This window comes from Hemitrygon akajei, chromosome 19, assembly GCF_048418815.1.
Source record: "Hemitrygon akajei chromosome 19, sHemAka1.3, whole genome shotgun sequence".
Classification (NCBI taxonomy): Eukaryota; Metazoa; Chordata; class Chondrichthyes; order Myliobatiformes; family Dasyatidae; genus Hemitrygon; species Hemitrygon akajei.
The window spans coordinates 63,131,793-63,146,182 of NC_133142.1; the positions used below are offsets into that span (position 1 = coordinate 63,131,793).

At 37.9% G+C, this 14,390-nt stretch overlaps 1 protein-coding gene across 3 annotated transcripts in view; it reads right to left on the reverse strand.

Annotated features, from left to right (window-relative positions):
- The window catches only part of twf2 (twinfilin-2), a 162,675-nt gene that overhangs the window by 18,932 nt on the left and 129,353 nt on the right, over window positions 1-14,390 (reverse strand). For 2 of the 3 annotated variants that reach the window (XM_073072647.1, XM_073072645.1), the window contains one exon: window positions 4,618-4,743. In XM_073072647.1, the coding sequence (XP_072928748.1) occupies window positions 4,618-4,743 (126 nt within the window). Of the gene's footprint in view, window positions 1-4,617; window positions 4,744-12,109; window positions 12,128-14,390 lie in introns of all 3 variants that reach the window. The other variant, XM_073072644.1, reaches the window with a different exon arrangement.

Genomic DNA, 14,390 nt, shown 5'->3' on the forward strand with positions numbered 1-14,390 from the left:
ATTGCACACTGGCAAATTATTATTGTGTATATTATTAGTTATTATTATTATTGCTAAGTGTCTGTTTTAAATATTGCTGCTGTAATGTAATAATTTCCCACTCTGGATCAATTAAGTACTTATTATTATTGAGGAGTTTCATTTTCTATTATAGAAACTATAACACAGTAAGCATTGGCTCTATATTGCTTTGATTTTGCTGTGTATTAATCAATTACTGTGCCAATAGATGGTCAAACATTTCAATGTGCTTCACAGGAGCTTCATCAGACACACTAATGCCCCTCCCTTGGACAACATCGGTGTGTGAAGAGGGGAGACTTGCAGCTTGGGCAACTGCCGGTCTTCCATAAAAAAAACCTTGCCCAGGCTTGTGCCCTGGAAACTTTCCAAGGCATAAATCCATGGTCTATCGAGACTAACGGAGGCCTACATCAGACACAGTTTGCCACTGAGCTACGTAAGCAGATGCTGGAAGGCAGAAGCTTTGACAAATTGGGAACTTTCTCTTTTTGAATAATATGTTAAAATTTAAATTAAGTATTCTTCTTATTGCAATTTATTTTCTATATTTTACTGAACTGCTACTGCAGCAAAACAACAAATTTCATGACATATGCCAGTGATTTATTAAACTTGATTCTGATTTTCATTTTAAGGAGATATCAAGTCAGGATTCTGCAAGGAAATTCTCGAGTTAAGAGACTAAACAACTGGGGAGATGGTTAATAATGGTGGAGCTAAAGAAATCAGGAATACAAAATAGAAATGGAGCTCTCCAACATGTTGTAAGGTTGATAAAAAATTATAGTTTGAGAGAGTTGAAGTTAAGGAGGTGGAATAAGAATGAGAATTCTATCCATAATGACATAACTGTTATTTCTTTGGTTGTAGTTTGTGGGGTGATGGAAAGTTACTATTCTTTTAACAGCTATATATCCATTCAGCTATTCAGGATTCCCATCCAAGAAGACATAGGTGATTTTTTTCCTTGAGGTATGATTTAATTTAAAAAATTTATAAAAGCAAAAAATGCTGGAAATATACAGCAGGCCAGTTTGCATCTGCAGTTTTGCCCCTTCTCTTTTCAGAGGTTTATTGAACTGCTGCATAATTCTTCCATTTCATCATTTATCTTCCTTTGGATGTCCAGTTTAAAAAAAAAAATATATTTCATCAAATTCTAATAACAGTGTAACATCAGCAACAACGAGTAACTCTTCATGGGTGTACCTGTATATGGTGTTAGTTGTTGAATGGCACGCAATTCAAAGTACTATTAGTATAAATCATGTGATATTGTCCAAGTTGAAAAGTTCATATTTCAATTAACAATGAAGATATAATATAGTATTGGGGAAAATTGGGTGGTGAGGAGGAGATACGTCTCTACCAAAGGAGGTGTAAGGCACTCCTTCCCTCCGTTAGCCTCCAGGTCATCCTTGGGCAAGGTGGAGCACCTGCTTTAGCCCCCTGATCAGGGTCATGTGGAGCCATGGGTGCAGGTGGTGGATGGTCATATGAGCAGATGGTGCATTTCACAACATCCTGGTTATGTGACCACTGACACCGGGCAGACAATCTCTGAAGAGTATTGATTACGGTTGGGGTCACTCGTCTCATAAGACATTGCCCCAAAGAAAGTACAGGTAGTCCCTGAGTTATGAATGTCTGACTTACGGACAACTTACGAACTGAGGAAGGAGAACACCGTCTGCCATTTTAAGTCAGATTGCAACGCCGTCCGCCATTTTAAGTCGGATCGTGATGCTGTCTGCCATTTTAAGTCGTTGCTGTTGACACTGTGTTGAATGTGTAACTTTGTTTTTTGCTTAAAATTTTCTTAGCAAGGTTCACCCTGACCCCCCCCCCCCCCACCCCATTCCGGTCAGCTAGTGGCGCAGTGAGATCAGCGCTGGGCTGGAGAACGAAGGTTCCCAAGTTCGGACCAGTGACAGACCGCTCCTGTGCTGGGTTGATGTCGATCCAGTGACTCCCATACCATCCGTGCCAGGTTGATGTCGAGCTTGCAACTCGACCTCGTAAAAAAAAACACTGCCACCTCCAGTTTAAATTCCCATGCGGAATATTGTGGAGGATCAAATACCCAAACCCAGCACAGCCCCCACTTGTCCCATTTAGCCTGTCTCAGTGCGGTGGTCCTTAGGACACAGTGGACGTTGGGATCCGGCGGAGGTCGGGACCCACCACCCGCAGTGTTTCTGTTCCATTGACGGGAAGTGATCGCGATTGAAAATAAAGTGGAAATAATAAAGCGCTTGGAAAGAGGTGAAACGCCATTGGTCATTGGAAAAGCGTTGGGCTACAATCGGAACAATTTTAAATGATAACGGATAAAGTGAGATTAATGGAGAATGTGAAAGGCCCTGCCCTGATGAAAGTTACAATTATTACTAATCAACGCAGTGGTTTAATTATTGGAATACATACGTTTCTTAAGTGTTTTATATGCATAGAAAGGTAAAATATATACTATATACTAAGACAAACGTTTGACTAACTGACGCTAAATAATACCGGATGTACTTGTTCCGACTTACGTACAAACCCGACTTAAAGACGGACTCAGGAACGGAACTCATACGTAACCTGCGGACTGTCTGTGTTGGCAAATTACTTATGTAGAAAAATTTGCCAAGAACAATCATGGTCATGGAAAGAGGATAGCTAAAAGGTGATAGGTGAAGCCAGCTGAATGGGAAAGGTAAAAGCCTGAAGAAGGAATCTGATAGGAGAGGAGAATGGACAATTGGAGAAAGGGAAGAAGGAGGGGAGGTGATAGTCAGGTGTTAAGAGGTGTGAGAGCAAAGTGGGGAATAGACAAAAAGGGTAGGGTTTTTTTTAAACTGGAAGGAATGGGAAAAGGGATCATAATTAAAATTTTTGGCCACAGGGAAGAGCTACTTTTGGAGGATGGAGTGAAGGTGCTCAACAAAACAGTCCCCCAATTTACGATGGGTCTCCAGTCCTGAAGAATGGTCTTGGTCCAAAACATTGGCACCTGACCTGATAAGTAGCTCCTGCATTTTGTGAGTGTTGCAAAGAAACTTGCAACCTCTGCTTTAAATATATACAATGACTTGGCCTCCACCAGCCATCTGTGGCAATGAATTCCACAGATTCACCACCCTCTGGCTAATGAAATTGCATCTCATCTTTATTCTAAATGGACATCTATCTATTCTGAGGCTATGCCCTCTGGTCCTAGACTCACCCACTATAGGAAACATCCTCTCCACACTCACTCTGTCTAGACCTTTCAATACTTGATAGGTTTCAGTGAGATCCCCCTCAGTCTTCTAAACTCCTGCAAGTAAAAGCCCAGAGCCATCAAAAGGTCCTCCGATATATACCCGTTCATTACCAGAATCATTCTCATGAACCTCCTCTGGACAGCTCACCTTTTCTTAGGTAGGGGGCTGAATATTCCAAATGCGGTCTTAAGCAAAGCCTTATAAAGCCCCAGCATCACATCCTTGCTTTTATATTCTAGTCCTCTCGAAAAGAATACTAACATTGCATTTACTTTTCTTATCACCAACTCAAATGCAAGTCAACCTTTAGGGAATCCTGCACAAGGACTCCCAAGTCCCTTTGCACCTCTGATTTTAAAATATTCTCCATTTAGAAAATAGCCTATATTTTTAGTCCTTCTACCAAAGTGCATGACCATATGCTTCCCTATACTATATCCCATCTGTTATTCTTTGCCCATTCTCTCAATCTCTCCAAGTCCTTCTGCACACTCCCTGCTTCCACAACACACCCTGCCCCTCCCAACTGTCTTTGTATCAGCTGCAGACTAAGCCACAAAAACATCAATTTTGTCATCCAAATTGTTAATATATAACATCAATCTGACCTAATATGAAGTATTGAAGAGGTCCGGCACCATCAGAAATTTCACATGGGGCATCAAACTAATATTATGTTTGCTCTTTCAGATGGAAGTTAAAGATCACATGGCCTAGCATTATAAGAGCATAGTAACACTTATTCCTCAATCATTGCCATGGAAAAAGATTAGCTCTGCCATTATTGCAAGGTTACAGGTGGGATCTTGCTGAGTGCAAACTGACTGTCACATTTCATACTGTACGTGGGAGGCTCTTTGGCTTTAAGACCTCCTGAGGTTAGGAATTGGTGACTAAAATTAATTTTGTAGATACAATAATTGTGAAGGTTATCAAAAATGAAAGAATAGTAGAGACAATAGAGACAATAGGTGGGTTGAGCACCTGTAGGAGGAACACAATTCACAATGACTCCCGCAGTGATAGACCCAATGAAGTTCTTCAGTGTAGCCCCCATTGTAATGTATGAAATATGACAGCCAGTTTGCATTCAGAAAGAATAGTGGCTTTATGTCAATGCCCTGCTCTTCAAATGTAGCAGTATCTTAGATTAAAAATAGTAATTGTTAAGAAACATCAGATGTGTTACAACTATAATTAAGTTAAAGCATTATACCATACACTGGTCAATTGTTAGCACAGTACACCTATTTTGTTACATGCAAGACACAGCTCTACAATTAACAAAATTAATTCAATCTACAGTGATTAAAATTTAAGCCATGAAAAGGGTATTACATACCAGTTGGATGTAATTTATCTTCTTCTCCTTAAGTAAGAGAATGGCTGTGATGGCATTTTCCTGGATTGGAAATGCAATACCTTGCATTGTCTGCTGTTTACTTTGGACACTGATCTCAGTCTTTACCTACAATGGCCAAACAATAAATTAGTGTATAACCATATTGGAGTTAAAGTGCACAAGAAATACATAACTGACATATAGACACAGTTCGAATATACTACAAACATAAAAGCAACATTTTAACAGACAGTTTAACATAGTCTGAACCTTATCACAATGCACCTTATTATTTGTTAATTGACTAGTGGTAATACTACTTTATGTTTTATGCATGGTATATTTACTGCGTTGTCCACCTTGGTCTGGAGAGAAGTTGTTTCATTTAGTGGTATGCAAGTGTATAGTTGAATGACAATAAACTTGAACCTTGAAACAAGCATATAATTCCAGTTAATTATATAAAATTACTGAAGAACTGTGGGCTGCTGGAGGTGCAGTAACAGCTGGACATTTGGACAAGTACATGGATAGGAAAGGTTTCGAGGCAGAGTTTCCCAAGCTGGGGTCCATGGCATAAAAAAGGTTGGTTTAGAGGGATATGGGCTAAATTTGAGCAAACAAAGCGAACTTTTTGGTCAATGTGGTTAGCATGGACAAGTTGAGCCAAATGGCCTGTTTCCATGCTGCATTAATCTATCACTTTATGTATCAAGCTTAGGGGCTAATTTGGACAGCTCTCAAAAATATTCTGGAGTTCTCTCGAATAATTAATTTGTAGTGGAATACAAACTCTGTGCAAACTTGCCCAAGGACAATTTGAAGAAATTAGACAGCACTGATTATGAAGCTTACTGGCTGGCTGTATCAGCTATGAGTCAAAATGGAAGCTAGTTCTGATTGCAGTACATAATTCCAGTGTACAACTCTTAATGGGGAAGTGCATTGTGGCAGAAGATCATTCTGCTACTGAATCTAACCTAGAAAATTATGAAGAATGGCACAAGGCAAAACAGAGAAAACTCTAAAGGGTTGTGGATGGTGCTAATGAGGCTTCAATGCAAGAAAAATAAATCCATTAATGAAATTGTGCCTGATGGTCAATGTCACTATTTCCACTGCAGCATAAGCAACAAATACATAAAGTTTGTGTTGTAGTGAATGTTCACAGAGCTTCCTAGCATGTTTTCACGAGGGCAGTTGTCATCATAGGCTACAGATTAAAACGTTGAAAGATACTCCTTAGCAGTCTATCCTCCAACAGCTTAATGGATTGCTGGGGTGACACTCAGCAGCCACTTTATTAAATAGCTCCTCTACCTAATAAAGTGGACATCAAGTGTATGTCCGTGATCTTCTGCTACTGGAACAAGGCATTAACAAGGCATTTTTGCCCACAGAATTGCCATTCACTAGATGTTTTTTTTGTTTTCACACCATTCTCTGTAAACTTTAGAGACAGTTACAGTGAAAATCTCAGCAGTTCAGCTGTTTTTGACATACTCAAACCACCCCATCTAGCACCAACAATCATTCCATCATCAAAGTAATTTAGATCACATTTCTTCTCCATTCTGATATTCGGTCTGAACAACAAGTGAATCTTTTGACCGTTATCTGCATGGAGTTATATACATTGAGTTGTTGCTACATGATTGGTTGATTAGATATTTGCATTAACAAACAGGTGTACACATGAACCTAATAAAGTGGCCACTGAGTGTATAAATGAAGGGCAAGAAAAGATGCATAGAAGCCAGGAAATGCCTGCACAAGGATCATCTGACTGCTGTTTATAATTTGATGATTTTATTTATACATTACATTGGGGACATTCATTTCATGGTGGATTTTATTTCAGCAATGCCTCCAGATGGTATGATTGTAAACTAATCTTCCCTAAACATCAAAGCAATACCTCAATTTAAAAATTATCTTCCTTCCTTTTAAATATCTCAATAATCACAGCAAATATTGAACCTTATTACTTTTTGAGTTATCTACACATCTCTATTTATTGTTTCCTCAAAATCCCCAATGCAGAATATGTTCTTAAATTCAGACAACTTCTTTATGGATATGTTGGACTCCCTTTCCTTTCTCCTTTTGCTCCTGCTGTTGGTGGCAAAAGCTGCTCTTGCGTTTGTGAGGTTATACAGCTTGCACCAGATGATGATGCAACAACTCAGGGGTCTTCTTGAGCAGTCTAGACAGTGACAATGTTGTTTCTACATATGAATCTTCAGTTACATTACCTTTTGTGCAAAAGCATTGTTTCCAATATGTACATGCTGCTCATGTGTGTATGTGCTGTAACATCCACTGTGTTATGTGCCATTTTGTCAGTGGATAGCTCTTCTTGACATGGTGGCTCGTAAACAGCTAATGCCGACGAGTCCATAGAACGTAGGCCATGAGTGCTGGCAGGCCCCCAGAGATCATTCTAGTCACACACCAGACAGAGACATGCAGTAATTCCTTGTTAGCTCTGGCATGTTGGTCTCTGGTAAGACTAATTAAGTCAGCTCAATTGGAATAGATAATTTTAGTGATCTCCCTCTTATATGTGAGTTGCGACATATTGGAGCTATTTCCAGCTCCTGTCTTATATCAAAGAAGCCATGAAATTCCTATCACATTCAGCTTGATAGCCACTGGCAATATGTTCCTTGCTCTGCAGTTATGGCTCTGAAGAGTATATATTGTTAATTGAGTTTTAACATTAAAATCCCACTCAGTTATCTCTTGGCTTGTCAACAGCTTGTACTGTTTTACACGTCTTCTGCCCATCCTCCTAGAAAGTGGAATGTGTCAAACAGCCAAGTCCAGAAGTGACTGATTTATGCAGAAACCTTGAAATCAGCAAAAAAAAAACAATCGCAGGAATAAAACAGAAAGCACTAGAAATGCTCCTGAGGTTAGTCAGTGAGAGAAAGAGAATCAAAATTCCCAGATATTTTCAGATTTTCTGTTTTACTTCAGATTTCCAGCATCTATAGTAGTTTGCTTTCAGAATGTTCAGGGCTTGCCACATTTCCTGCAGAAGTTGACAAATGGAAATAACTGGTAAGAGCACCAAAGATTTGCAGAACTGAAACCACATCTTCACACAGAGAGTGGGTGTGTACATGGAAAGAGATTCCTGCGGAAGTGGTTGAGGCAAATCCAATAACATTTGAAAGGCATTTGAGCACTTTTACAGATAGGAAGGATTTAAAGAGATATGGGCTACAGGACTAGCTTAGCTGGGCCAAAGAATTTGTTTTCTGCTGATCTTGAACAGCTAGAAGGAATCAACCAGCAACTACCCTACCTGTAGTGTGAACAATTCCTTTAAATAGTACTGATGGGGCTTTTTCCCTACTGCTGGATATAGGTTCAGCTTTTAGATGTTATACATCATGTTAGAAAGAGTAGTAAGCTTCAAGTTGGCAGTGGTGGTCTTCATTTGTGCTGCATACGGACAGGCATTATGATTTCCTAACTTGACATACTTCCATCAAGTTGTAACTTTACACACACTTGCTTGCTCCAGAAATGTTACAATGACATAAGGAATGCTTTAAAAAAAGGTTAATGATCAAAATGTGAAGGTTCTGGCTTAGCTGTGACTCTTGCACATCTCCTTTAATTTACCATATGTAAAGTACCACATTGTTAAATTTATCTTCCTCAAAAAACAGGTAAAGTTTGTAGTAGAGCATTCAGCAGTCAAATTTTAAAAAGAAAGCCATGTACACATAACTTTAAAGAAATGATCTTGTCAAGCTGATAAAGAACTTTACAAGGGGTGATTGATAAGTTCGTGGCCTAAGGTAGGAGGAGTCAATTTTAGAAAACCTCGCACATTGATGTCAGTGGTGGGTAAATTAATGTAAAGTAATCTTAGAGATGGTATATATAATCAACTGGACAGACAGGGTCTGATTAGGAACAGTCAACATGGATTTGTGCGTGGAAGGTCATGTTTGACAAATCTTACTGAATTTTTTGAAGAGGTTACTAGGAAAGTTGATGAGGGTAAGGCAGTGGATATTGTCTATATGGACTTCAGTAAGGCCTTTGACAAGGTTTCACACGGAAGGTTAGTTAGGAAGGTTCAATTGTTAGGTATTAATATTGAAGTAGTAAAATGGATTCAACAGTGGCTGGATGGGAGATGCCAGAGAGCAGTGGTGGATAAGTGACAAAAGTTTGAAATTAATAACTCATCAGGGGTGGCCTAAGGTAGAATGAGATGAGTTATTAACTGCAAACTTTCTGCATAATCACTCAAAGAACTGAACTGCATGTGCATGTAACGAGAGCTGTATAACTCATCGCCTTCTACTTTAGGCCACGATCTTATCAATCACCCCGGCTGTGGACACTTTCTGGAGGTCCAAGATCTGTAAACTCCATGACTGCTGGACTAAGTGTGTAAATGTAGGAGGGGACTATGTTGAAAAATAAATGTGCTAAGTTTTCTAAAATTGACTCCTTCTACCTTAGGCCACAAACTGGAGGTGCAGAGTACATAAAAACAATTGAATCAAATATTGCAGGGATATATATAGATGAAGCTACAAATCAAGAAAGATTGACAGATTAAGTTGAGAAGAATCTATTTCTATTGTGTAATTATTGTTGGTGCACATTTTAGATTGTCCTGATAAAGGGTCTCGGTCCGAAACGTCGACAGCGCTTCTCCCTATAGATGCTGCCTGGCCTGCTGTGTTCTACCAGCATTTTGTGTGTGTTGTTGTTTGAATTTCCAGCATCTGCAGATTTCCTCGTGTGGGCTTATGTCAATATTCAGTAATGCCTTTATATCTTGCAAATACTACCATTACTGTATTGATGAGTTGAGTAAGACTGTGAAGATATAACGAAAATATACTGACTACAGGATAAGTAAAACCATCTTAAATAGAGCGAGAGAGAGAGAGAGAGTGTGTGAGTGTGGGACAGAGTGCACATGTGTATGTGTGAATATCTATTTATGTAAAATACTGGAAAGGAAGTAACAAATGAAATAAATATGTGTAAATGAATGCTTTAAAGGCAGGATGGAAACAAATATTGAAAGAGGAAGTTCAACTTTTTGCAAAATAAATAATATTGAATGCAAACATGCTCATTGCACACCTGACAGCTGTTGCTTTCTATATATTTATTTGTAGAAAGCTTCAAGAATGGTAACTAAATTGTTCAGCTAAGATCCACACAATCTTTTAAGGACCATCAAAAATTATGGTTAAAATATTTGGTACAACTGGGGTTAACAAAATTAGTATAGATGGATGTCTTGGTCAGGATATAACAGTGGTACCAAAGGGCTTGTTTCTGCACTGTGTAACATGATGATTGCATGACTCTCAATTATACAAACTGCCTTTTATTGGCCACATATATAAAAAAATCTTACATAAATTTGTTAACCGAAACACTCAATATAAAAATAGAAGGGTCTGTTGTCAATAACTACAACAATAGATCCTAATTTGTTGCCAGAAAAATGAGCACATCTATATTACTGATTTAGAAAGCTTATAAATTTACTGATCTAATTCTAAAACTGGTACTTACTGTTCTAATAAATAACTTTTGTTTTAGACAATAGACAATAGGTGCAGAAGTAGACCATTCGGCTCTTCGAGCCTGCACCGCCATTCTGAGATCATGGCGGATCATCTACCATCAATACCTAGTTCCTGCCTTGTCCCCATATCCCTTGATTCCCCTATCCATAAGATACCTATCTAGCTCCTTCTTGAAAGCATCCAGAGAATTGGCCTCCACTGCCTTCCGAGGCAGTGCATTCCAGACCCCCACAACTCTCTGGGAGAAGAAGTTTTTCCTTAACTCTGTCCTAAATGACCTACCCCTTATTCTCAAACCATGCCCTCTGGTACTGGACTCTCCCAGCATCTGGAACATATTTCCAGCCTCTATCTTGTCCAATCCCTTAATAATCTTATATGTTGTTTTGTATTACAAGTGCCAAACAGAACATATACATTACATTAATACAACCACAATAACCAATTCATTGGACAACCAGATTGAGAATTGGCAACCAACTCATGTCATAGTTACACAAGTCAGTGACACTTTAGTCATAGGAAGAAACTAAAAAAAAACATGGTTTACTGTGAGAATACATTCTTGTCAGAAGGTTGTGAATCAAGTTGTGCCCCAGAGACATGAACACAAAATCTAGGTTGACTAGTGGAATACTGAGGGATCCTTATAATGTCCTGAATGTCATCTTTTAGGGCATGATATTAAATTCAAATCACATTTTAAAAAATGGAACTTGTTTGAAGACCAGCGCTGAAAAAGATTATACGGATATAAACATATTGCTGTTTACAGTATGATTAGTTTCTAAATTATAAGTATGACGACACTTCAAAATAATTCACAAAGTTTGTTTCAATGTTTTATGAAAGGAAAGTGCACTTGTATACTGCTACAGTGAAATAGAGTGGATGTTCTGCAAAATCTAGAATTTTTTTTGAAGGTTAAGATTTGACTAAGAACTGAGTTAAAATGGGATACTAAACTGCATTTTACTGGTGAGGCAAATAAATGAAGGATGAAGGTTATCTCTGCACATAGATAGAGGGCACTACTTTAAAAGTAATGAGCTTCAATTGAAAGTAGAGATTTCTCACCAGGAGTTGTGAAAAAGCTATTCCCACTGAATATATCTGGTGCAATTTGTTCAGAAATGCACTGTATTATCTGATTTAGAACTGACTGATATTTGTGGGGACAGATCAATTTTTCCATGATGTTTAGTACCAGCTGGAATACAGAAAGCATTCAGTAGAGTTTAAGGAAAATAATCTAAATATTTGAATAGTCACATTTGGGCATGAGAGGGAATTTATAAAAACTTTCAGAAGTTGAAATGAAATGTGTACCAGAGTGTACCAGATGTGATTTGGATTGCAAAAGACTAACCCCTGGAATGAGACAATTGTCTCATCAAGACAGGCTAAATAGGTTGGATCTACATTCTTTAGAGTTCACAATAAAGTTTGCATAAATGATCTGGTTCAACTATAAATAAGAACTCAGGGCTGGAGACAGCTCAGCCTGTGTTGAGTAGGAAAACAATGCCTAATCCTACTTTCACTTTTTCTGCTCCAGTTACTTGCTACTTTTGCCTCTTCATTTAAAAACTAACATGTTCTACATAATTCAATTAATCAAATACCATCTTATAAATTTAACTTTATCATGGGAAATGTAAAGGTAATTGAACAGGAAATATGTTTTTATCTAAATTACCATAAGATGCAAAATGATAAAATCAGATTATTTTTAAAGTAAAAAAAAATTTTAAATCTTCACCTTAGTGCTGAACTGATCAGTGAATAGTGTTATATTCATCAGTAAGCAATTCAGTTTGCTTTAATTATCAACAGAGCTTAAGATCTCTTCAATGAAACTGGAGACAACAAACAGATACAGAAATGAAGACAAAGAACTGAAGGCCTACCATTGTGCCGCTAGGCTTCTGAAAGCATGTGGAAGAGGCAGGAAATGCAGCAGAAAGTGAAAACATGATAGTAAAGGTCTGTAATAATCAGATACTGAAAATCTCATTGTTGTTTTAGTTGCATCAACTGTCCACCGATGAAGTGGCAATAATGATGCCTTATCAGCTGCTTTTGCTAGCAGTATGAAGTGAATCTGAACCAAAATCAAGTTGAAACAAGATCAAATATGACCTTGAACATCACTTCTGAAGCTGAAAGATGTTTTGAATCAGATTACATATATTTATAACCATATAACAATTACAGCACGAAAACAGGCCAACTCGGCCTTTCTAGTCCGTGCTGAACGCTTACTCTCACCTAGTCCCACCGACCTGCACTCAGCCCATAACCCTCCATTTCATTCCTGTCCATATACCTATCCAATTTTTTTGTAAGTGACAATATCAAACCTGCCTCTACCACTTCTACTGGAAGCTCGTTCCATACAGCTACCACTCACTGAGTATAGAAGTTCCCCCTCGTGTTACCCCTAAACTTTTGCCCCTTAACTCTCAACTCATGTCCTCTTGTTTGAATCTCCCCTACTCTTAATGGAAAAAGCCTATCCACATCAACTCTATCTATCCCCCTCATCATTTTAAATACCTCTATCAAGTCCCCCCTCAACCTTCTTCATTACCCTGTCTATCCAGATAATTATATATACCATCTCTAAGAATACTTTCCATTAATTTACCCACCACTGACGTCAAATTTACAGCCCGATAATTGCTAGGTTTACTCTTAGAACTCTTTTTAAACAATGGAACCACATGAGCAATATGCCATCCCCGTTTCTAATGACATTTGAAATATTTCTGTCAGAGACCCTGCTATTTCTACACAGGATTCCTAGGGAATATCCTGTCAGGACCTGGACACTTATCCACTTTTATATTCTTTAAATGCGCCAGTACTTCCTCTTCTTTAATCATCATAGTTTCCATAACTACCCTACTTGTTTCCCTTACCTTACACAATTCAATACCCTCCGCCTTCGTGAATACTGAAGAAAAGAAATTATTCAAAATTTATATCCTGATGAAACTTAACTGACCGCTCTCATAGGTGAACTTTGTTTCAGCATGATTAGGCAAGCTGACAAACTCCATGAACTTCTTATGCAGTTTAGAGGTTAATTATATAGACAACAAAAATTAACTGCAAATGGTTGAAATTCATTTCCATTTCGCAGATAATGTTCTGGCTGTTTTAATGTAACTTTTACAGGATATGATCAAATATCTACTTATAGACAAGTACATTTAAAGCCAAAATATGTAACTAAAACTGCACTAGCTTGATTGTAACAGTATTTAGAGTAAATATCAGGTGAAATTCTAAAACTCCATGTACTCTGAATGAGAACAAAAGATAAACACTTTTAATCAAATATATTTCATTGAAATTATATTCCAGTTCTGGTTTAAGATGGCACCGGTGAAGCACAGCAATGATTTGCTGGCAGCAAAACCTACTTAACTACTTTATTAATCACACTTTATCTTGAAAATGATCCAAAGCAATCAATAGCCTGCAACTTTCCTTTTGGAGTTGAGCTTTTGAACCAGCTGTATGACCTGGCGTTTTTGCCTTGTGAACTGAAGTCTGGAAGGTGTAGGACAGTTGCAGTGTGGTGTATATGTACCAAATCAAGGCATGTGATCTCTTGGGTTTTGTGGCTGTCTGTAAGGAGATGAACTTATACAAACTTTGATAATAAATGTACTTTAAACTTTGAATAATTTGGAATCATATGATAGTGACATCCTGTGGTAGACTGAACGCTGCAATCAAATGTGTCCCTATTAATGTAATCATTTCATTTCAATGTACTATGTTTAAGAAAGGAAAAGAAAAAACAAAATGGTAAAAATTACTTTAATTTTATGTATTTTATTGTGTGGAGACATTTGGAGATGTGGCCAGGCTGAAGGTGAATACAATACACATTTATCAACATTACACATGATGGTACACATCATAATAAATGTGAAGGTCAAAGTGACAACTTGTGCCATTCTGATAAACATTCTATTGTAAATTTGTGTACACCTTTAAACACTCCACTCCGATATACTGAAATACATACACATTGCCCAAAAGGCCAATTTTCAAAATTACATTCAAAACATGCAACATCCTGACAACTTGAATCTCACAGAAACATTCAGAGAAAATGGAAAGATAGTTATTTAACTGCCATGGAAAACAACTTGAAAAATCATGAAAGGAAGC